The sequence below is a fragment of the Trachypithecus francoisi genome, unplaced genomic scaffold, assembly GCF_009764315.1.
Source record: "Trachypithecus francoisi isolate TF-2019V2 unplaced genomic scaffold, Tfra_2.0 Lachesis_group5, whole genome shotgun sequence".
Classification (NCBI taxonomy): domain Eukaryota; kingdom Metazoa; phylum Chordata; class Mammalia; order Primates; family Cercopithecidae; genus Trachypithecus; species Trachypithecus francoisi.
In genome coordinates, this window is record NW_022681470.1 from 41,745,003 (window position 1) to 41,770,308 (window position 25,306).

A 25,306-nucleotide genomic window follows, 5' to 3' on the forward strand; every position below is an offset into this window, starting at 1 on the left:
TTCCGGATATTTATATTTAAAAGAAATTCTGGGCTATATGCCAAATAGAGTCCTTTCATAATGTTGATTATCAAACCACATATTAAAACAGCCATTGCATTTACTATGTCATTTTAATAAATATATTTCAATTGTAATATATCCTGTCTATAAGTAAAAGAAGAAAAACAATCCCAAAACTTGAAAGCTATTCAGGCTTTGCCACAGTCAATTATAATAATATTGAAAACTGGCCAGTGATTTTGGAATCTACCCAGTCTAAATAGCACGAACAAAAAAAATTGTTTTGCTTAAATGAACTTTAACTCTGCTTGTGTAATTTTTAAAATTATTGTTCCAATTTGCCATCCTGAACTATCATAACCACACAATTTTTAGGCCTTCATACCAAATAACTATTTGGTTCATTGGAACTCAGGGAGATGGGGTGGAAGTCTGCGGCTGCACTGAAAGGGCACCATGTTTGATGGGCCAAAAGAAGTATTCAAATGTAATTCCTGGCAACACAGCTTTAGACAACAGTGAATCCAGGACTGTATAACCCATAGACTGCTGGGGAGAAACACTGAATGGCTAAGAGAGAGCAGTTCTGTTTATTCTAGTCTCTGATGGAAACCTGTTCTTCTAGTTTCAACTCTTAAACTGCTTTGAGAGCTTCAAGTAATTTACGTAAATCCATAAGTACAAATAATACAGAGGCATATTTTAGATCTATTATTTTTAAAGTATTCCAACCCACATCCTCACAAGCAGTGTAATCTTCCTTTACAAATTAAGAGTTTTTACTTAAATTGCATGAAATCATACATGGTTTGCATTTTAAAGTACACTAAATGAACCAGGAAAGAAGCTATGCTATCAAATATCTTATCTTCAGAGCACTTCTAAACTAAAAGATACAGTCAAGGTTAGCCCATGGACAAAATACCAAGTTAAACTCAGATCATACAATTTATCGAGAAGTCACATATACCCCAGGTCTCAGGTGATCTTAAGTGGATTTGCTTCACTCTGGATCATGCAAACATATCATGCAAAGAGTAGATTGATTTAATAGCAGCGTGTTTAAAATGTCCAAGAGATAAGTCTTTTAGAAAGTAACACTGAGAAGACAACATGATATGTACAACTGAAAAAGATGTCAAAGGCCAGGTGTTGGGACAACTGGTTCTCAGCCACTAACTAGCTGTGACCTATTTGAGCCTTATCATAATTAAACCCTGAGGGATTGTAATAGGTGACCATGAAAGTCCCTCCCAAATTTAAAGTTTCATGGACCGGGGGTGAGGGGAGGTGGGGGAGGGAAGTGAGTGACTAATTCCTAAGTAAAAACCACATACTCATAAGGAGACAAAGAGAAATATTTATAACTGTAGAGTATTAACTATGTGAGGCAAAGAGCACAGGCTATACTCCAGAGGAGAATGTAGCTCAAGCAGAGAGAACACCTTTAAAGAATTCTGCTTGGGAGACTACTAGGAAAACTGGAAATTATTATCTACTTATTTATTAACAGTAAGTAGCAAGCATTTTGCTTGCAGTGCATAGAGGGTTTTATGTATGAATTTCAACACATGCATACTATAGAATATTTTTATAAGTAAAAGCATTCAAAGATACATTCACGAGAATTGTATTCTTACTTATCTATCTCTAAACATTATTAGTTTTTACTAAAGTGCCCAAAGGAGCCTAAGTAAAAGTTAGAATTTTCCAACTCATAGATATGTGTATGTCCATAAACAAGCAAGTGCCATAAAATTCAAAAGTATGTTTTCACATATTACAAACTAAAATTCATCGTATATTTTCTGTTATAATTGATTGATCTCCACACTAGATGCATAGTCTCTCAAGTAATGAACTTGCTTCGTAGGTGACCAAGAAGAAATAAGCTGGGGAAAACAGAGCTGAGATTTGCTGCTGAGTGTCGAACGGCAAAAAGATCATGTTCAAATAAACACACCAAAATGGATTTGCTCTGTCTGATTTGAATTGTAAGGTCCTTTGTTGTTCTAAATTTCAATTTAATTCTGCAAATTTATTGAACACCTAAAATTTGCAAGTATCAAAATCAAATCTGGGGTAAGAGCTCAAGGCCTGTAATACTGACAGAGTAACCAATTTCAACACATAATCACTGTTATAGCTCCACATTCCACCTGACTCACTGCATACAAGCAACATTGGATGTTACTACTGTCATAAGTGATTGAACTAGTCTTACTTGAAGCAATGGTTTGCAGAGTGTCTTTACATTGCTGTGGTTTTTTCACCAAAATTCTATGGGCTTTTCTTTGACACTATCTTTTTTCAACCTGTGCGCACTCATGCTTCCCAGATATTCTACCGTCCTCTCTTTCTTAGTTTTTATGACGATGTGAACACTGACATCTGTTTAATGGCAGTCCTGGGTGTCCTTCAAGCTAGCACAGCACTGTTGAGCAAAACTTTGCCAGCATTCCACCTCCTTTCCAGAATCAGCATTCATCCAGTGATGGCTGCCTTCTAACATCCAGTTCCTCTGTTCCCCCAAATCCTTTAGGCTGAGTACCATGGCTTGATATTGACAAATGCCTTCTCTCACTCTGGTGCAAGCTACTGCCATCTCTTGCCAGTCAAAGCTTTTCAAGTGGCCTCCTGGCCACCCACCATGCTACCCTCTCATCCACTGCCTACACTGCAGCCATTGTGAACTTTCTGAAGTGAATATCTGACAAAGTTGTTCATTTACTTAAAATCCTAATGGCTTCCTATTGCTATTATAATCAAGTCCAAGTTCCTAATATGCATCACAAAGCCCTCTATAGTATGGATTCTGCCCATCTTCCTCTCTCCTTTCTAAGCACCAGTCACACAAAATTCTTTCTGTTCCTGTAATGGTCCATGCTCTGTCTTACTTCCTGGACCTCCTGTATCCTATTCCTCCTGCCAGGAACACTTTTTCTCCTTCCTGCACATTTACATGCCAAGAAATGATTATCCTGAACTGGAAGAACAGACTTGCATCAATAATGATCATTATTCCATATCGCACGTGTTCAGTCCTCTGTATTGTCAGGAGCTTTAACTATACCCCATAACTACAATGATCGTATTTTGCAAACTCAAGTTCTGAAGAATAGGATTGCATTTTGGACAACAGGACTGTCTCAGAACATCTTGGCTTTATATAAGTCTCATTCTGTGGCAGCAGACATTCAGAACTATGGCTTTCCCTGATCAGGGACAAGGGATTAAAGTGTGACTCCAAAAGGGACAGAGGACAGCAGCTGCTGCTCTAGGATCGTGCTATACAGTGGGCTTGACATTTAGTCCAGTGACGTGGAGTGGGATGTTTTACTAAGGATTAATCTTATGGGATTTTCTTATGCCTGCCCAATGAAGAGGTGCCAAAACTAAATAAAAACAAAACACACGTGAAGGCACACATGTGAGCATGCACACACAGACACACACGCACCCACACCCCCAAACACACGCCCCTTTGTCCCTTTGTTCTCCTTAGGATACAAAATAATCTTTGAGGCTCCTAAAGGTTGCTCTCCCCTTTGAAGGAGGGAGAAACACAGAGCTCTCTACTGGCCCTTACCTACCTTAGAAGCTAGCCTTACTGTAGGAGAACAGGGCACAATCAGGCCCTTCATCAGGGTTAAATAGGAAACGCCCACCCTATAAGGAAGAGTAGGACAAAGGGGGTTCTAGATTCAGAATGAATTGACATGACCATGTAGCCAAATTCGGACCCAATACTTCTGGGGCAAGTGGGCTGGGTTGTGGTGGAATTTGAGTACTAGGCAACATGTCCTGGAACCCCAAGCGAGATCAACATGCCTAGCATCAGCTGCTTGTGTTACAAGAAAGGGGCTCTGATCCGGACCCCAAGAGAGGGTTCTTGGATCTGGCGCAAGAAAGAATTCAGGATGAGTTCACAGTGCAAAGGGAAAGCAAGTTTATTAAGAAAGGAAAGGAATAAAGAATGGCTATTCCATGGACACAGCAGCCCCGAGGGCTGCCGGTTGCCCATTTTTATGGTTATTTCTTGACTACATGCTAAACAAGGGGTGGATTATTTATGCCTCCCCTTTTTAGACAATGTAGGGTAACTTCCTGACGTTGCCATGGTTTTGTAAACTGTCACAGCACTGGTGGGAGTATAGCAGTGAGGATGACCAGAGGTCATTCTTGTCGCCATTTTAGTTTTGGTGGGTTTGGGCTGGCTCCTTTACTGCAACCTGTTTTATCAGCAAGGTCTTTATGATCTGCATTTTGTGCTGACCTCCTATCTCATCCTGTGACTTAGAATGCCTTAACTGTATGGGAATGCAGCCCAGTAGGTTTCAGCCTCATTTTACCCAGCTCCTGTTTAAGATGGAGTTGCTCTGGTTTACACACCTCTGATACTAGAATGCCTAGGACCCAGTTCTCAACAGAGAAGTATGGTGACCTGACAGCCAATGAAGCAATGGCCACAGCAGGCTGACAGCCCTTCCTCACCTGCATGCAGGTAGAGGATAGCAGGCTCCCAGCAGCCACCTCAGGGTTTCTGGCCTTTATCCCAGCTCTAATTTTAAATCTATTTCTTAAGTTTTTGGGTAATTATGGGAAAAAGTGGTTAAGTGGCAGCTTGTGAAAGCCTGTTTCTGGTTTACTCAAAATAATACAGTGAGTAACAGGCTAGAACAGAAAATGTGACACAATAAAGATGAGTGGTACATAGTGCTGTTAAAAACAGAAAAAGAGGCGAGAAAAGAAAGGTCGGCTCTTTGGCCCATGATAGTCAAGGACTGTTCCCTACAATGTCATCACAGCTTCTGGTTCTGACTGGAGCTACTGGAAGTTATGCCAAATTAAGTCTGCATAAAGCCTCAGTGAGGATAAAACAGTTTCTGGGCAGAGGAATGTGACATAGAACCAGGGAAATATGACTAGACCTCATTATCTTGGTGCCTTTGAAAACATACTGGAGAGCAGAGTGGGGTTTTGAATGGGCTGAAATCTTCCATAAATGGAGTCTAAATGCAGGCTGCATAACATCCAAAAACTCCTCAGAGAAATTCCTATTATGTACATGAAAGGGGGAATGCAGTAAGTCCCATTTGGCTGGGCAGGGAGCATTCTGCACTCAGTGAAACTTCGCGGTTCCCGTGCTGAGTGCCAACTGCATGTTCCTACTAGACCAAGGCCCTAAACACAGACAGGCAAGTGTAGTGGAAAATAAGCTAAATGGAGCAGTCAGTGCTGGGCAATTCTTTGTCTCTAGAACATCAAAACCACAAGACAAGATTTTAATAAAAGTATCTTTTTTTTCATAAAGTTCCTAACTAGTTATGAGCCAGTATGATGATGAATGTTACTCAGAGTTGCTATGGCAAAACAGACTGACCTTATCTTTTTCCATGAGTCCCCATCGATACACAGCTAAAACCAAGAATTAGTTGAGATGCATCACTAGTGACTCTCGCTCTATAGGACTGACACACTCAGGGAAACCTCTGAATTTTAAAATAAGTATACAATGAAATTAACCATATTAGGAAAAAAAGGCACATGGGTGAGGTGACTCAGCTCAAACGTCACCTGCTCATAGAGGACTCCCCTGGAGAGCTGAAAGTTTGGCACTCCTTTCTTCACTAGTTAGTAACCTCTCGTTGCTCTTTAACACATTAACTGTGATAACTTTCAAATGATAATTGGTGGGTGTTTATCCAACCTCCTTGTTTGAATTTCAACTCCCAGAGACAGGAACTGTGCATGCTTCATTACCCTGTTCCTAACACCTACACAGAGGCTGGCACAGAGTAAGCCCTCAGTGTTAGACTGGCTGCCTTTCCAAGTGCCAAGAACAAAGAGTGCAGTTGTCTGTAACTGAAGACTTTGTGGAGTCCAGAAAAACCAGCATTCACTTCAGTATAGCAAAAACATCACATATTGGAATGAGAAGTCTCTTTTACTATTGACGTCATATTGGTTAAGTCCGTGCCTGGAGGCAACGTGGTCTGAAGCAACACCACCCCAAGGGTGGTTCTCGAACCAGCAGCATCAGCGCCACTTGGCCGTGTGCTAGAAAAGCCAAGTCCAGGCCCCACAGTGTACCCAGTGAGTCAGAATGTCTGGGGGTGAAGCCTAAGAATATGAGTTTTAATTAAGTTCTCCTGGTGATTCTTATGAGCCCTAAAGTTTTGAGAACCACTGATTCAGAAACAAATACTAGATTACCACAGACTGTGCCACTGATCTTAACTGAGTAACTGTTATTCAGAAATAAAGGTGAAAATAAGAAGGAAATGTCATAAAGACTAGCATTTGCCAGGGAAAACTGGCACGTTCTTGCTGGCATTTAGATTTTTTTTAATCAGGAAGAAGGAGAGTGAAGTATATGCCAAATGGTCTACATGAATAAACTCAGGGCAGTCAGAATGCCCCCACCAACTTGTGGCCAGATAACGGCCCCATGTTCTGCTTCACTGGGGCCTCCCAGACCCGCCTGAAAACCAGCAAGCAGGCAAGGCTCCCTGTGCATAGAATTCTCCCTTTACCTGTTTCCCCCTTCTTCCCTGGGGCAGCACCATTTGTGGCTCTTTTTTTTTTTTTGAAATGGAGGCTCGCACTGTCATCTGGGCTGGAGTGCAGTGGCACAATCTCAGCTCACTGCAGCCTCTGCCTCCCAGGTTCAAGCAATTCTCCTGCCTCAGCCTCCCACGTAGCTGGGATTACAGGTGCCCACCACCACGTCTAGCTAAATTTTTTTTTGTATTTTTAGTAGAGATGGGATTTCATCATACTGGCCATGCTGGTCTCGAACTTCTGACCTCGTGATTTGTTGGCCTTGGCTTCCCAAAGTGCTGGGATTACAGGCATGAGCCACTGCACTTGGCCAATCTGCGGTTCTTTCTAAGAATCACTGCAACAGATGATGAATCAGGACAACTCAGCGAGGGCTGCCCCACTTCCCGCCCCGGGGACGAGAGGTGAGCCCCGCCATACCATGATTGAGATGCCTGATGCAGTCACTCAAGAGGGCACTAAACCTCTTCTGGTCAGCAGCCTCATGGAAGCAGAAGTAGCCGTGTCTGAGGAAGGGTTGCCACAGGTACACTGGGAATTCCTTGGGCAGGACCACGAAGGGCTGAGCGTTTTCCTTCTCACTGGAGGCTAAAGAAATATTGAAAACACAAATACCTTTTAAAATGTGTATCTTTTACTTCAAATATGTGTTTCAGATCGTGAGGGTAACTATCTGGGGCAGGGCATGGGATGGAAAGTTGGTGAGATATTTTCACAGGGTAGGGAAACTGGGAGCACCGGCTCCTCTGGCATCCCTCCACCAGCTTGCCCTGTTCCACTGCCGCTGGCTGCCTGGCCTCCTACCCAACACCACAGGGACAGTGAGGATACCAGGAACACAATCTTTTCTTTTTTTTGAGACAGAGTCTCACTCTGTTGCCCAGGCTGTAGTGCAGTGGCACAATCTTTGCTCACTGCAACCTTCACCTCCCAGATTCAAACGATTCTCCTGGCTCAGCCTCCCAAGTAGCTGGGATTACAGGCACATACCACCACCTCCAGCTAATTTTTGTCTTTTTAGTAGAGACAGGGTTTCACCTTGTTGGCCAGGCTCCTGACCTCAAGTGATCTGCCCACCTCAGCCTCCCGAGTAGCTGGGATTATAGGCATGAGCCACTGTACCCAGCTAGTTTTTTTGTATTGTTTGTAGAAACAGGGTTTTGCCATGATGCCCAGGCTAATCTCAAACTCCTGAGCTCAAGCGAGCCACCTGACTTGCCCTCCCAAAGTGCTGGGATTACAGGCATGAGCCACCGTGCCCAGCCTGGGCACAATCTTTCTCAACTTCCTTATGTCTAAAGACCCACAGAGCTCCCTCTGCCCTCCTGGCCCTCGGCAGGCCACTGACCACCTGTGCAGCCCCTCACTCTACCGAACCTGCAGGCTCTAGCTCCAACAGGGCTGCTCTCTGCCCTGCACTCTCTCCCTCCTCCCTGTCACTGCCAAACGCCACTTGCTGTTTTTATGCCATCAACCTTATTCTCACCTCACTCTGATTCCTGTCCCTACCAACTCCTGAAACCCAACTGCTGAAGCCACTTATGCCATCCTGACTGCCAGCCTATGGCTGCTTCTTTTCATCTGACCTGGAATATTTGCTGCTGCTAACAACCCCTTCTTTGAAAACATTCTCTCCCCATGACTTCCAGGAGTGCCTCTCTCCTGGTTTCCTTCATGCTTTGTAGAATTTTGTTTCTTCTTTATCACCTTTATTGGTTCCTCTGCCGACTCTCTCCATCTCCTCGCTAAGCATTGGTGCCTGCCCCGTTCTGTGCTGGCTTCCACTCCACTCTGCCTGTACCCTCCCAGGGTGTGTTCACCCATTCCATGACTTTTTATATTGTTCCTACAGTCCAAAGAACCCTCTCTTCCTTCCTTTCCATCATGCTTTCCCATAAAGAATTTTCATTCATCCTTCAAAAATCAGTTCAAAAGCCACTCCTCTGGGATGCCTTGGCTGGCACATCCCACTGCCACCAGAGACAGAGTTAGGTGCTCCCTACCCTGTTCTCCCCAAATACTACAATGACCTGTTTTCATGCCCAGCGCCCATACTCAAGGTGGGGAGGTAGGGAAAGGGAGTGAGATGGATTCCTGTGCTGTTCTCCTCCCCAGAGAGAAGCACCGCTACCCACTGTGAGTGCCGAGAGACGCAGACTGCATCTTCCAGAGCTTTGTATCCTTAGCCCACAGCACAGTCATGGAACATAGTAGATGTTCAACTTCAGTTTGTTGAGTGAAAAATATGCTGTGTTGGCCTAGGATATTTTTTAAAGCCCTAGACAATGGGACTTTTACCTCTTCCCTCAAAATCAATTCCAGGAAACTCATTTTAAACCCACTACTATTCAGAACCCCTACCTAAACTTTACTCCTTTCCATGCATTCCTATTACATGATATTGCACTTGGTTAAATGAGTCCCAACTTTTTCCAGAGTCACAGAGAACAAGCAGAAGAAAATGTTAGTTCTGTGCTTCCTGCATATGTATTAGGCACCAATCTCAGGGAAAGGTAAGGAAGAGGGTCTCTCTAAGAGACCATTGAAAGCACTGGGAACACAGGGAAATGAATCATAACCACATGGGAGGCTACAGAACCACATCAATTCTGGCAAATTAATAAATCAGGATTGTTCACGTCTGTAATCCCAGCACTTTGGGAGGCCCAGGAGGGTGGATCATGAGGTCAGGAGTTTGAGACCAGCCTGGCCAACATGGTGAAACCCCGTCTCTACTAAAAATACAAAAATTAGCCGGGCATGGTGGTGCACACCTGTAATCCCAGCTACTCAGGAGGCTGAGGCGGGAAAAATGCTTGAACCCGGGAGGCAGAGGTTGCAGTAAGCCGAGCTCACACCACTGCACTCCAGCCTGAGTGACAGAGCGAGACTCCATCTCAAAATCAATCAATCAATCAATCAATCAATCAGGATTGGTTTAAATGAAGAATAAATTCCTGGGGATATATGGAAGCCTGGTTCCAGTGTCCTGGAATCTGAAGGTAACAGAGCAGAATGCACTGCGAGCACAAGCCGTGGCCCACCAGGACCTAGCACAATGCTGGCAATGAATCAACATGAAAATGAGCAAATGAATGAATGATTGAATGCTATAGGGACACCTGTAGTTGTAACATGATCTCTATTTCACTTTCTGGAGAGAATAAGGCCCCTGATTTTTAGATGGGCAAGTAACTACATAAAATAAGACTACATTTCCAGCCTCCCTTGCAGCTTGGTGAGTCCACAGCTACTAAGATCTGTCCAGTAAGATATAAACTGAAGTGGCATATGAAACGTCCTGGAGGTATCTCTAAAGAAAGTGACTGCACCCTCCTCCTTTCCTTTTCTCTTCCTTATTATCTGGAATGAGAACACTATGGTAGGAGCTCAGCAGCTACCCTGGACTCTGCCAATAGGGGCCACAACCTAGAAATAAAGGGGGAGAAAGCGAGAAAGAGCCTGAGCTTCTGACAAATTTAGTCCACATCAGCCCTGGACGAGTATCCAAATATCTTTAGTGAAATAATAAAACTTTGAGTTTTTTGCTGTATGCAGTGAATCAGATGCTAACCAGTAAATGCCAAACAAGTGAATTACTTTAACAAAACATGGGGCTGTTTTTTTCTGTTATCAACTTAGCTGAACACTCTGGAAAGAATACACTTATTGGCCAGGTATGGTGGCTTATGCCTATAATCCCAGCACTTTGGGAGGCCAAGGCAGGAGGGTCACTTGAGCTCAGGAGTTCAAGACCAGCTTGGGCAACAGAGTAAGACCATTGTTTCTGCAATTCCTTTTTTGTTTTTTTGTTTCGTTTTGTTTTTCTGGGCATAGTGGCATGTAGCTGTGGTCCCAGAGGCTGCGGTGAGAGGATTACTTGAGCCCAGTAGGTTGAGGCTACAGTGAGCCATGATCACACCACTGCATTCCAGCCTGGGCAACAGAGCAAGACTCTGTCTCAAAAAAAAAAAAAAAAAAAAAGAAAGAAAGAAAGAAAGAAAGAAAGAAAAAGAAAAAGAAATGCACTTATTCATAAGCCTCTAGTGCTTTTTCCAAGAAATGCACTTATTCATAAGCCTCCCATCTTTATTATGCCTTTATTCTTTCCAGTAGAAATAATATCACAGAGTCAGTCCTCTTCATTGACATGGTTCTATCAATCCTCCTTGCCCTCTCTAAGAATGCCACAATTTTGTACAAGCAACCAAAAGCAACATTGACCCTTTGCATTCAAAAAGCCTCACCAAGCCCATAAAATTCATTCCTATTAGCCTCTAGTTACCTCTGAACCTTTTACAATAATTTTCCAGATGCCATCAGTGAATTTTTTCTGAGTTACAAGAATATCACAACTGATCTACTGTAGAATATTCTATTTTAAAAGTCAGAAGATCACACCACACAATTTTTAAAAGTCATTGAAATGCCCCAATCTGAAGCCTTGGGCCAACTGGGATTAATCACACAGGACTTGTGTTTTTTAGTCCTTTTCATTCCTTCCAATATGATTTCAGCAATAAATCAATAAACATATTGTCTCTTCTGACTGATTTCATTGGAAAGTTTGAGAGAGATTTGGATGAGTCAACATGTTGGTATTCCCATTTCTAGTTGCAGCTCCACCTCCAAGGGCATATAAGTAGATGTAAAAGAAAATACAATAATATGCATAGTGCAATAAAATGTTGTTTTAGCATGAATTACTTAGTAATAATTTGTTAATCTTGGTTTATGGTCCATGTACCAATCCCGTAATTGTGTTATTAAAAACACTATGCTAAGCAGTCAGCACCGAAATAACAATTGATAAAATGATTATGTTTTTCTCCATAAATTCTAATTAAATTATTATGTCCATTAATAAGAACCAGGGCTGTCTTCAAGAACCAAGTAATTACTGGTAGTATGATTTATGCAAAGCCAAACTGAGTTATTACATTATCCACACTTCATGAATCTCTATGAAATGCCCTATTTGGTCTATATATTAGCCATCATTTCTCCATATGTAAAAAGTGGAATGAATGAGAATCAAAGAAAGTTAGAGCTAGAAAGACCCTTCTAGGTTTTTAAGTTCAAAGCCCTGTTTTTGAGTTGAAGAAATAGAAACCAGAACTGTTCAGCAGCCAGCTAAGCTAAAGCATTTGGTAAGTGGCACAGCCAGAACTAGATAAAAATCCAGTCTCCCAATTCTCTTTCCATGGCAGCATCCCAGCTTTATTTATAGATATGCAAATTAATGCAATGCCTTTTTTTTTTTTTTCACAGTAGCTATGAGTTACTGTAACATTGATTAAAAGGTTTTTTTGTCTATTTAGGGTATTTAGTTTTATATCATCCTAAAATTAGAAAAATAGTATTCCCTGACAGTTCCAGGCTTGCTTACTAAAAGATGGGATTGTATATGTCATGGAGTGGGCCCTACCTGTTTATTTCTGCTGCCTTGTGGAGTGCTATCAAAGCCTGCAATATATTCCAAAAGCTTCAAGATACCTGGCTGATAGCACATTTTCCATGTGCTAGAAACACAGAGACTGACTGTGTATTATTGAATGGGATTAGAAATAACGGAAGTGGTAAAATGTTTTCCTAAACTACAGAAATCACATCTTCCACTTGTCTATGGGGCATGAGTGTCTAGCCCAGGGTTTCTCAACCTTGGCATTACTGATACTTTATGCCAGAAAACTCTTTGTTGTTAGGGTCTGTCCTGTGCATGGTAGGATGTTTTGTAGCATCCCTGGCCTCTATTCACTAAAAGCCATAGCACCCTCCTTCCAATTGTGACAAACAAAAATGTCTCTAGATGCTGCCAAATGTCCCTGGAGGGAAATCCCTCTCCTTCACTGAGAAACACTGCTCTGCTAAACAAACAAGGTTAGTCATTTTGCCTTGGAAAAGAATGATCAGCAACTCACCAAGAGGGTCTGGGAAATGCCTATCAGACAATAGATTATATTCATCTTCTGAGGTTAACACCTTGCCACCAGCTGGAAGAATTCGGCTTTTAGGAGCAGCTCCTCTCTGATAGGCCTGGGGAAGGAAAGCATACAGAAATGATATTTTTTCCCCATTTGATTTTTGGAAAATACCAGGAATAAAACAAACAGACAGATTCAGACTTTCAGAGATAGCAATCCCCATACTATGTTATTGAGTTACAGTCATTTATTCAAAAAATATGTTTTGAATACCTGCTAATGGCAAGGTAATATTTTAATACTTTCATGTGACGGTCACAACATGGTAAATCAGAGTCCCTAATCTCAGGGAGATTCACCCTAAGTATGTTCTCGAATGTGGAAAACATAATCTCAGTAACCCAGAAAGTCCCTACCACATTTGTCATTTCAGATGCTAACACCTAAATCATTCTGATAACAACCACAAAGGTGACGATCACACAAATACTGCACAGAATGCTTGGTGACTGATGTGGGCCACATATGATGACTCATGAGACTGTGGAACACGTAGCGGCAATGATAGTTACCATGGATTTTCATCAAAACATTAAAATGTTGGCAGAAAATATGCCACTACTTTGCCCTCATTTTGTTTTGCAGCAAAATGGTTGAGATGAAAGTACAGCATTGTGACATCAGAAAAAATTCTGGCCAGCAGACAAGAACCTCTGCTATTTGAGACACAGAAAAGAGGCACAGGGCATTATTAAAGCAGTTTGGTAAGCACATATGCCCACAAGGACATAGAGGTAAGATAAAATTTAAGTATGTGCATCTGACGGGAAGGCTAAAGTCAAGGCAAAATTCTGAAACTAGTAATCTAAAGGCACATTGAGAACTGAAACCAAGAAACTTTGAAACCCAAAATCTAGAATGTACTCTTGGAAATAACTAAATAATGTTGATCTGACCAACATAATCAGAGTAACGGTAACGTATTCTGCAGCAATAGGATAGTGAAGAGATTCAAATAAAACAAACTCTCAGATATCTAAAAGGCTTGTCTTCATACTTGTAACAACCATTAATCAACTGTTTAAGCATGTCAGGGAAGCAGAATATACCCACTATCACAGAATTCTGGCAGTCTGACCTATTCATCCTAAGAAGGAAGACTGGAGGACTCTTCTGAATAAATGATTAACCCAGGAAGGAGGATCTCTACATAACTGAGGGTTCCTCATGAAATAATATCTTAAAGCTCTAAGCACTCCCACAGAGCTACATTATAGTGAAACAATAATATTCAGAGAAGAATCTAAACTTGTATGATATTAAGACGATTTAGAAGCAATTTTATTAGACTGGACTCAAAAGTGAATTGTATTATTAGTTATAACAGGCTCCAATATTGGCTTTTATAAGCATTATACCATTTAATCCTCAAAACGGTACTATGCATTAGATGTTATCTCCATTTTTCAAATGGGAAACGTGAAGCTCAAAGAAACTGAATAACTTGCCCATGGCCCAGCAGTGAGTAGGTGACACATCCAGGATTCATGTCTGTCCAGGCCCAGTGCACACAAAATAGATACCGATTATCAAGTGAGAATGTTTTACTTTTCCTGTTTAATTGCCAGCTAAAATTGGACTCTAAATAAAATAATAGACAATTTACAGGTACTTAATGCGTAATTCTTAGATATAATTTTATAAGATACTTCCATAAACTAAAAAAAAAGATATTATTAAAACTATGAGAAATTATGATAAAGTGCATGAACTTTAAAAAATTCCAAGTTTTAAAAAATACTCAGTTATTACCAAATTCAGTCACCATATCTTAACAATGTGAACAGGTTCAGTTAAAAATGATGAACAAAGAAAAAGCAGTGCAATGTACAAACTGCAAGCTGAGAGAGCAAGCTGAAATAAGTGAAAAGAGGAAAAACACCAACATTTGATTCAAAATGAAACTTCAGTTAGTGTTAAATGCAGTGAAAAACTTTAATAAATCCAAGAACAAGATCTAGGGCTGTTTCCTCCCAATGGGTTACTAGTAATCATACCAACAACTGCTCCACACCCAGCTCTAGCTTTACCACAGGCCCAGCCGTATGCTAAATGCTTCAGTACATTCACTCACTTACTCCGCTCAACACCATGGCAAAGAAATCACGCGGCTCTCATTTTATAGACGAGAAAACCGAGGCTCAAGATTTCTAACTTAGGCAAGGGCGCATATCTAGTAAGTAAGTGGTAAAGGTATGAGTCAAAGCCCTAAATATGGGCCATATTACGCTACACTGTCCCTCCTCAAGCTCTTCTGAAAGGACATTGTAATGAGTCATACAAAACATAAAGTGACTTGTTATTATCATTATTTGTAGTGTATTGATACTTTGTTGCTGAGTACAAATCAAGTGTTGAATAAAATCCTAATATTGATAAGCAGAGAAAATATTAGCTTAATAAATGTTGAAAAGAGTAAGTCTACCCAAGAGAGCACTTGAGCTTTGCCTGGTAGCTTGTGAAATAAATTTGTAGTATATTTTATTTCTATTTTCCATCAGAAATGGGAAGGAAACAGATTGGTCTGTCATTCTGAAGCCTCTTCCTAATGGTTTAGCATCAGGAGTAGTCCTCACAGTTCTCTATGAAGACTATCTTGACTACTCTTTTTTTTTTTGAGATGGAGTCTCGCTCCATCACCCAGACTGGAGTACAGTAGGGTGATCTCGGCTCACTGCAACCTCCACTTCCCGAGTTCAAGTGATTCTCCTGCCTCACCCACCTGAGTATCTGGAACAACAGGCATGTACCAGCACGCCCAGTTAATTTTTATATTTTTAGTAGAGATGGGGTTTCAAAATGTTGGCCAGGCTGATCACGAACTCCTGACCTCAGTTGACCTGCCTGCCTCGGCCTCCCAAAGTGCTGAGATTACAGGCATGAGCCACTGCGCCCAGCCGTCTTGACTATTCTTGAGCTCAGAGGCCAGAGAGCAGAGTTTTAAATCTGTTACTATCCTTCACTGATAAATAGTACCTGTTCATTTCAAAGGGAGCTTGAGGGTCTATGTAGACTAAAAAATGTGCACAGTATGAGATCTGGGAGGACAGTGGGATCATTTGACTTAACTGTTTACCTTAATTGAGGCCTGAAGACAGGAAGTCACTTGTCAATGAGTTCACTTCTAGTTAATGGCACAACTCGACCTAACCTTTAGTTTGCCAAATTCACTGCCTGATATTTTTTCCCCTGTACCACACTACCTCCCTACATAAGGAAAGAAATGGGAACCAATAAAAACTGAAGTCCTCCCAGGTGCTGAATGCTTTACACCCATTATCTCATCTTCACATTTTACAGATAAGGAAAATAGTGAGATAACCAGAAAAAAAGTTAATTGAAAAAATAAAAAATACCTCCATGGGAATAAAGTATGTGAGGCATTCTGAATTCCTAGGAACCCAGGCAAACCCAGGCAGATTCAAATTTAATAACAACCTATGAAATAACTCCTCAGCCACCTGTCATGCACAGGGCTTCAGAGTGGGAAGACAGGGACATAGAGCAGAGACATCAGGACAGTGGCTGAGGAAGACCTCGAGGCTGAATGATCATAGGAAAGGCTCCTGTGCCAAATACTGGTCCTTCTATCTTCATACTCACTGGTAATCACCTGTTCAAAGTCTACCTTGCCACTAGACAGCAAGCATCTGTCTTACCAACTGCTGTATACCCAGAACCTTGTATAACACTTGATATGCAGTAGGCATTCAATCAGTATCTGTTAGCTGAAACAGGTACCTACATGAATGAGTGCTTACTGAATGCATCAGTCTCCAAGGAGAGGGCACACCAATCAACCCAGCTAAACTTTTAAGAATAGTGCAAGAACCAGTAGTAACAAAGAAGTGTCTTACCTCTTTATTCTCATAGCTCTCCACAGCATAATCATTTTTAACTACAATGTATCTCTCCTTCCACTTCTTTATGTCTTCAGAAAATTGTGATAGCTCTGCTTCATACAAAATATTTCCAGGCATCAATGGTGGCTTAAAGAAGGTGAACACAATTAACTATCACAACAAATGATAACACTCCTTGTTACCACTAAGTTATCCATGGTATTTCTTTCTTTTTTTTTTTTTTGAGACGGAGTCTTGCTCTACCGCCCAGGCTGGAGTGCAGTGGCCGGATATCAGCTCACTGCAAGCTCCGCCTCCCAGGTTTACGCCATTCTCCTGCCTCAGCCCCCCGAGTAGCTGGGACTACAGGCGCCCGCCACCTCGCCCAGCTAGTTTTTTGTATTTTTTAGTAGAGACGGGGTTTCACTGTGTTAGCCAGGATGGTCTCAATCTCCTGACCTCGTGATCCGCCCGTCTCGGCCTCCCAAAGTGCTGGGATTACAGGCTTGAGCCACCGCGCCCGGCCTATCCATGGTATTTCAAGGAATAGTTGAGGAAACTCTCTTCCACTGAGATCCTGGGGAAACTGTTGATTCCTCCTCTCCCCCCACAATTTCCCTTTCCTGCTCCGCTTGACCCAATGTAAATATTTGTCTTATTGGTAATTTTATGATTTTCATTTCCCTCTATTATGCTGTAGGAACAGAAGCATATGGTAGAAGGAATTATAGTTATTACTTAAGGTTATTATGCCTTGCATACATGTGGCACTCAATAAATTCTTGATAAACTCTACGGGAGAGAGGGAGTGAGGCAGGAAAGCGTTAAGTGTGGATATCCACAAGGACATGTCTGAACATGTCTCAGGGTTAATCTCCGCAAAGCAGGAGAATTAACAGACCGTTCTCCTATTCAATACACCTGCCAATGCAGCCTCTAATACTCAATGGTTTTCTTAAACCCAAAGCCATGGGGACCCCTCTCCGTGCCACTCAAGGAGATTGTGTTTGCTATTTGGTTAAAGAATAAGCAGGTATCCAGCCAGAACACCTCAGTTCTACCTCTTCTACTTAAAAGTTTGAGGATTTTTCATTAACCATGGTGATATATGTACTGTACAGGCATTTCCATTAGATTCCTAGTTAGGTCTTCCATTGGGTTAACTGTGTAAGGATAATTCCCATCCTGCTTCATTGTGTAATCCTCAAATTATTTCAAAATATACAAATGGGCCTCTTGTCTTTTACGTGTCACTGAATTTACATCTATTTTCCCTTTACTAAAAAATCATAGTGCCTTCAGAAACTTACCCCTCTACTTTCAAGTAAAATTTTAAATGAACTATACAGAAAAAAAAAATAGATATGCCAATCTCTTTTAAGAATCATGTAAGGGATGAAACAAATTCCCTTCCAGATTCCAGCGCTTAATATTCTAACCTGACAGATAATGCAGCAGTCTCCTATCTTGCCTCATTAAAAGGTAAGAGAGAGTCTCTTCTCTTTAAATGAAACTGAAACCATGGTATAAGATGAACTTCATAGTTCTTACGTGCAACTTTTCTTAAAACCTGGGCCACTCAATCAACTGATAAGATTGTTAAAAATGGGGCCTCACCGTAGACTTACTACATCAGAATCTCTGGGGCTGTGGGCCAGAATGTGCATTTTAACAAGCTCCCCACATTTTGAGATCACTGTTTTATGAGGGAAAGCAATCACTTACCCCATGTCCTCATGCTGCTAAATAAATTGGTTAACTTCTCAGCATTATGTAACTCACTTATCACTTATTCTCTCTTGAAACCCCTTCTTTTTTATTTATAGTTTTTTAAATTTTATATTCAAGGGGTATGTGTGTTTCTAACACAGGAATTAAGTGTAAGGGTGGGGATTGGGCTCCTAGTGTACCCATCACCCAAATCTTGAACATTGTACCCAATAGGTAATTGTTCAATCCTCATTCCCCTCCCACCTTCCCCACTTTTGGAGTCTCTAGAGTCTATTCTCTCCATCTTTATGTCCATGTGTACCCATTACTTAGCTCCTGCTTATAAGTGAAAACATGTAGTATTTGATTTTCTGTTTCTGAGTTAGTTCACTTAGGATAATGGCCTCCAGCTCCATCCATGTTGTTGCAAAGGATATGATTTTGTTCTTTTCTATGACTGTGTAGCATCCTGTGATGTATATATACCACATTTTCTTTATCCAGTCAACCACTGGTGCATACTTAGGTTGGTTCCATGACTTTGCTATTAAAAACAGTGCTGTGATAAACATACATGTACAGGAGTCTTTTTTATATAATGATTTCTTTTCCTTTGGGTAGATACCCAGTAGTAGGATTGCTGAGTCGAATGATAGTTCTTTTTTAGTTATTTGTGGTATCTCCATACTGTTTTCCCTAGGGGTTGAACTAATTTACATTCCTGCTAACAGTGTATGAGCATTTCCTTTTCTCCACATCCACATCATTCATTATTTTTTGACTTTTTAATGACAGCCATTCTTACTGGTGTAAGATGATATCTTGGTGTGGTTTGTTGTTGTTTTATATTTGTTTTGTTTTGTTTTGAGACAGAGTCTCACTCTGTCATCCAGGCTGGAGTACAGTGGCGTGATGTCGGCTCACTGCAACCTCCCGGGTTCAAGTGATTCTCCCTCCTCAGCCTCCTGAGTAGCTGGGATTACAGGCATGTGACACCACGCCTGGCTAATTTTTGTATTTTTAGTAGAGACAGGGTTTCACCATGTTGGCCAGGCTGGTCTTGAACTCCTGACCTCAGGTGATCCACCCACCTCGGCCTCCCAAAGTGCTGGGATTACAGGCGTGAGCCACCGCGCCCGGCCGGTGTGGTTTTAATACACATTTATCTGATGATCAGTGATGCTGAGTATGTTTTCATGTGTTTGTTGTCCACTTGTATGTCTTCTTTTGAGAAATGTCTGTTCATGTCCTTTGCCCAGTTTTTAATGGGACTATTTTTTCTTGTTGCATTTCTTGTAGATTCTGGACATTAGTCCTTTGTTAGAGGCATAATTTGCAAATATTTCTCCCATTTTGTAGGTTACCTGTTGATTTCATTGACTATTTCTTTTTTTGTATATAGGCTTTTTAGTATAACTAAGTCCCATTTGTCTATTTTTGTTGCATTTGTTTTTGGGGTCTTTACCACAAATTCTTTGCCTAAAATGTCCAGAAGAGTTTTTCCTAAGTTTTATTTTAAGATTTCTATAGTTTCAGGCCTTACATTTAGGTTTTTAATCCATCTCAAGTTAATTTTTGTACATGGTGAGAGATAGGCGTCCAGTTTCCTTCTTCTACATATGGCTAGTCAGTTTTCCCAGCACCTTTTATTGAATGGGGTATTCTTTCTTCATTACTTTTTTTTTTTATTTTATCAAAGATCAGTTGGTTGTAGGTATGTGGCTTTATTTCTGGGTTCTCTGTTCTGTTCCATTGGTCTACGTGTCTATTTTTGTCCCAGTACCTGTTGATTAAGTTAGTATAGCCTTGTAGTATAATTTGAAGTCAGGCAATGTGATGCCTCCAGATTTGTTCCCTTGCTTGGGCATGCTTTGGCTATTCAGGCTTTTATTTGTTCCATATGAACTTTAGGATTAATTTTTTTAATTTTGTGAAAAATGAAATTGGTAATTTGATAGCAATTGAATTGGAGCTGTATATTGCTCCGGGGAATATGGTCATTTTAATGATAGTGATTCTTCCAATCTGTGAGCATGGGATGTGTTTCCATTAGTTTGTGTTGTCTACAATTTCTTTCATCCAGGTTTTGTAGTCCTTGTAGAGATCTTTCATCTCCTTGGTTAAATGTACTCCTAGGGGTGTGTGTGTGTGTGTGTGTGTGTGTGTGTGTGTGTGTGTGTGGTGGGTGGGGGTGGCTATTATAAATAGGATTGAGTTCTTAATTTTGAAACCCCTTTTTTATTTGCCTTCTGGGACATTATACTTTTCTGATTTTTCTCCTACTCCATAGACTGTTTCTTCTTAGTCCATTTTGCTGGATCCTTTTCCTTTTTCTGATTTTGTAATGCTGAAGAGGCCAGTGTACTGTTTCTTTTCTCTGTCTATATTCTTTCCCTCTTTTATGGCCCATGGCCTTAATACCAGTTATAAGCTAACAACTTCCACATTTCTATTTTCCAGACTCAATCACTCTGCTGCGCTCCAAATGAAAACATCCAATGGCCTATTCAACATTTCCACAGGCGTATGTCAAACTAGCATCTCAAACTTAACATGGTCAAAAGGGAACTTGTGATCCCATTCACTCCGACTCTTCCTTCTAAGTAAAAGGCAACTCCATCCACTTATTTGCTCTGGTTAAAAACCAAGAAGTCATCACTGATTTCTCTCTTCTATTATCTCACACCCAACCCAACAGTATGTTCTGTCAGCTCTATCATAAACACCTCTCCTCACAACCATGGCCATCATCACCCTAGTCCAATTTGGCATCATTCTTCCCTTGGATGCTACAGTAGCCTGCTCGCCAGTTTCCATTCTCCCCTCTTGCCCCATAGTCTATTCTCTACAGAGAAGCCAGATAGATCATCTAAAATTATATGTCACTCTGTATTCAAAACCCTCCAGTGGGACTTCCCAACACAAAACAAAATCAAAACACTATTGTGATCCGCAGGTTGACATGACGTGGTCCTGACCTATTTCTATGCTGTCATTGTTCGTCCCTCCTCCCTCACTCACAGTGCTCCCAGCAGACCGACCTTCCCTCTGTGTGGCAGGGTCTTCACACTTGCTGTTCCATAGGCCTGGAATACTCTTCCCACGAATATTCACACAGCCTACTCTCATTGCACTCCAGTTTCTGCTTAAATGTTATCTCCACAGAGGGCTCCCCTAACCACCTTCTCTAAAACACAGCTCTAGGCTGGGCGCGGTGGCTCACACCTGTAATCCCAGCACTTTCAGAGGCCAAGGCAGGTGAATCACTTGAGGTCAGGAGTTCAAGACCAGCCTGGCCAATATGGTGAATATCCTGTCTCTATTAAAAATACAAAAATTAGCTGGGCATGGTGGTACACACCTGTAATCCCAGCTAGTCGAGAGGCTGAGGCAGGAGAATCACTCGAACCCGGGAAGCAGAGGTTGCAGTGAGCTGCGACTGCACCACTGCACTCCAGCCTGAATCACAGAGCGAGACTGCATCTCAAAAATAAAAGAAGTCTCTTGCTTTGTTTTTCTTTTTAGCATTTATTATTATCTGATGTCATCTGATATTAGCTTGTTTATTGTCTGTTTCCTGCATGTGAATATAAACTCCAGGAAGGCAGAGAACTTGTCTTAATGCCCCAGTTCTTGGACTATAGCCTAGCACATGGTAGCTGCTAACAAACATTTGTTGAGGTGGTGTTACTTATTATAACAGAGCAAAGGAGTAAGAATAAATTAGGGGGTTCAAAGAGAAACTCATATTTGATCAATGACCAAAATTTCACGACAGCAAGTCAAAGTTTCTGATACAAACAAAGCATCCATGTGGGAAAAATACATAACAATATTGGATTCATGCTAATTTCCTTTTTATATGGATTATTATCAGCAAAAAGAAATCACATATTCCAACTTCCAGGCAAATAGAGTTTTTTGAGTATGAAACGACTTCAGAGCAGAGTTTTTAAAACTGCCATTCAAATTATTGTTTATTTCAGAAATATTGTGTGCTATATAGCCTTCTTCAAGGGGAAAAACATGTAAACCAAATATCCATGGCTTACCTTGGTCTTCAAAAACTGTGACGTTAAATCTCTTTGCTGTTCTACTTCACTGCGCACATGATTGCAGAAAGCCACAGAGTACTGACGACTGTAGTAGGGACTGAAGTTTTTGATGGCAGCCTCAGTTTTCCCTAGAAAAATGTGAAAATTAGAATTCTGAAGTATAGCACAGAATTTACACTTAGCTACAGAGTTCCAAAAACCATCCCTCCAGTCTCTCTGTTTCCATCCCTCCTGTCACCCCTGTCTCCCAGGGATTTGCCAGTAGTCTGTATTCCTGGAGAACTTTGCTACCTGCTGCACATGCCCCATCTCTCCCTCTCCTTCCGGCATCATCCTGAGAGGCTTCACAGACCCTAAGGACCATCCATCCCATAACCTATTGAGTTTTGCTTTATTTTCTATCAATAACCTATCGCCATCGCCATAAACTCAACCATCCTTCTAATCCTCCTGAGACTACTCTTCTACCTTGCCCTGTCTCCACTTCAACTTGCTCTTTATTCCCCTTGACGTGCAGTCATTCAGCTCCTTCCTCCAAATGATAATCCCAGGTCTACCCCTTCAATTCTGCAAGAACGTCACTCTCCCCCTTTGTTTTGAGACGGAGTTTCCCGCTCCTTGCCCAGGCTAGAGTGCAATGGTGCAATCTCGGCTCACCACAACCCGCACCTCCCAGGTTCAACTGATTCTCCTGCCTCAGCCTCCTGAGTAGCTGGAATTACAGGTATGTGCCACCATGCTCAGCTAATTTTGTGTTTTTGGTAGAGACGGGGTTTATCCATGTTGGTCAGGCTGGTCTGGAACACCCAACCTCAGGTAATCTGCCCGCCTCGGCCTCCCAAAGTGCTGGGATTACAGGCGTGAGCCACCACATCTGACCATTGCTCCCTTTTTCTTCAGATCCCTGAGGCTCCACCTCTAGTCTTATGACTCACGGTCCTGGATAAAATCAGCAAAGTGTTTCCTCTCACTCTGCTCCAATGTTTCCGGTTCAAAATTTGTGTGTGTGATTCAAAGCAGTATAGAACTACCACGAGACAGAAGGGGAAACTTTGGTTTAAGAGCCTAGAGACCTGAGCTCTGGCCCCGATTCTGTGAGGCAGAAACCAGCTGCACAACCTCAGTCAAGTCATTCGACTCTCGAGGCTCCAGCATCCTAATTATAAAGGAAGTTGCTCACTAGTCCACACATTTCTTTGGATCTGCGTGCCATTGAAGTATAAGTACAGTACGAAAGTCCAGCTGCCTCACAACAGTGACTGGAAACTGCAATATATTAAATAGACTCTCAGCACCAGAAGTAAATCAAACTGAGTATGAATGTGGGGGAAGCTTGAGGACTTGACATGGAGGGACAGGGAGAATCAGACACCTGAAACATTCTTGCCTTTCCAATCTGTGCTAGCTTTAGAGAGTACGAGAATTGCAAAGGAGGGAAGAGAGAAGGAGGAGTAGAGGAGAAAGGGTGTAGGAGCATTCTCATGCAGATTAGAAACCATTACAACATTTCAACTGCTTGCTGCAGGGTAAAGAAAGAAACACAGGCTTCACTGATTGTGCTGAGTCCGCAGAACAGGGTACAGCTTGAGGAAAAATAAACTCCATGTAATATTCCAAAATATTTTAAAGTACTTTCACGTGAACTTGACATCATTTTTGCTTTTAAAATTTGATATTATAGTCAGTTGAGAGATATTAAAATATACTAACAAGATTTGTTTAGAGCTATCACGTAGGTAAAATTTCAAAAATAAGTGAAGAGTTCTAACTACATAAATTGAGGTACTCAATAGGAAAGCCTTGAATCCATAGCAACCCATTTCTAAGCCTATAGAACCATAGACAAAGACACCCATAGTGTATGAATATTCCCCATATGCAGAGAATCCTATTTTTGTTTGGGAATTTAGGTCTTATAATATATGTGAGGTAAAGAGGAATTCTTTCATATCTACTTCATAACATGAAATTTACTGGTCATGTTTATGAGCTTTAATAATTATTACTTGTAAGGTGCTTTGAGACCCACTAATAATAGATTCTGTAGAAATGCAAATAAAAGCTCCTATAATTTGAATCAGGCATGCTTTTGCTTGCTCTGTGAGTTTATGGTATTACTATTAATCAGTATTTGCATATACTTTAATAAACTCAGGCTTTATAATCCTCTAACTGGCTATTATGCTATCAGCTTTTATGCAGCATCATTCTCTATGCTTGTCTATAATTTTCTTACATAGGAGTGCGGCAGTGTGGGAATTCCCACAATGAGAACAAATCTCACTTTACTAAAACATATACATGATGAATAAAATTTGCCCTTTAGGTCCAAGTAGCTACTGTTTGGTCTATCAGAAAAGCAGTCTGTTAATTTCTAATGTTTATTTTTGTACTCTTGAAAGCACTTGGATTGAAATGAAAGGAGGTGGATGTCATTTTATGATGAACTCTAGAAAGCTTTGAAAGTGGATTTTCTGCCACATCACCAAGCCTCCCCCAGGGACGCCCTGCTTCTGGTGAGGTGTCATAATGCTCTCTTCTGATATATGAGAAAAATGCTTCTGTGATTTGAATATCTACATATTCTCCCAGTAACACATCATCCACCAGGTAGCGTTTATAAAGAAGCAATTGCAGCTTCTTTAGGTAATTAATCTAATAACTAGTTCAAACTATATATGATATAGCTAACAATATCATATGTTCTGGGGGAAAACCTAAAGTTATTTGGCAAGTGTATCTGGATTTTAGATTAAACCTATCTAAATCCAAATAAATTAGTCCCCAGTGTAGGGATCCTAAGACTGAGAGCAAAGTCTGGTGTTGAGGCAGGGGACAGTCTGGCTTGGTGGCTCATGCTTGTAAGCCAGCACTTTGGGAAGCTGAGGCAGGAGCATTGGGAGTTTGAGGTTGTGATGAGCTATGATTGCACTACTGTACTCCAGCCTGGAAAACAGAGCAAGACCCTATCTCTAATTTAAAAAAAAAATAGTCTGATGTTGGAGCAAAATACCACTGTGGTTAGGAAGATGGACTCTGGAGTCAGACAGGTTCAAATCCCATCTCTACTACTTGCTAGCTGTGAGATCTCATGTGAGTTACTTCTTTCTGCTCACATGTTAAATGAAGAAAACAAGAGTAGCAGCCT

At 41.2% G+C, this 25,306-nt stretch overlaps 1 protein-coding gene across 1 annotated transcript in view; it reads right to left on the bottom strand.

The window, feature by feature from the left end:
• NIBAN1 (niban apoptosis regulator 1) overlaps positions 1 to 25,306 on the bottom strand; it is a 179,964-nt gene that overhangs the window by 82,159 nt on the left and 72,499 nt on the right. Inside the window, exons 2-5 of the mRNA XM_033197341.1 lie at positions 22,156 to 22,286; positions 16,409 to 16,540; positions 12,489 to 12,603; positions 6,988 to 7,155 (exon numbers count right to left, since the gene is read on the bottom strand). Coding sequence (XP_033053232.1) covers positions 6,988 to 7,155; positions 12,489 to 12,603; positions 16,409 to 16,540; positions 22,156 to 22,286 — 546 coding nt within the window. The remainder of the gene's footprint in view (positions 1 to 6,987; positions 7,156 to 12,488; positions 12,604 to 16,408; positions 16,541 to 22,155; positions 22,287 to 25,306) is intronic.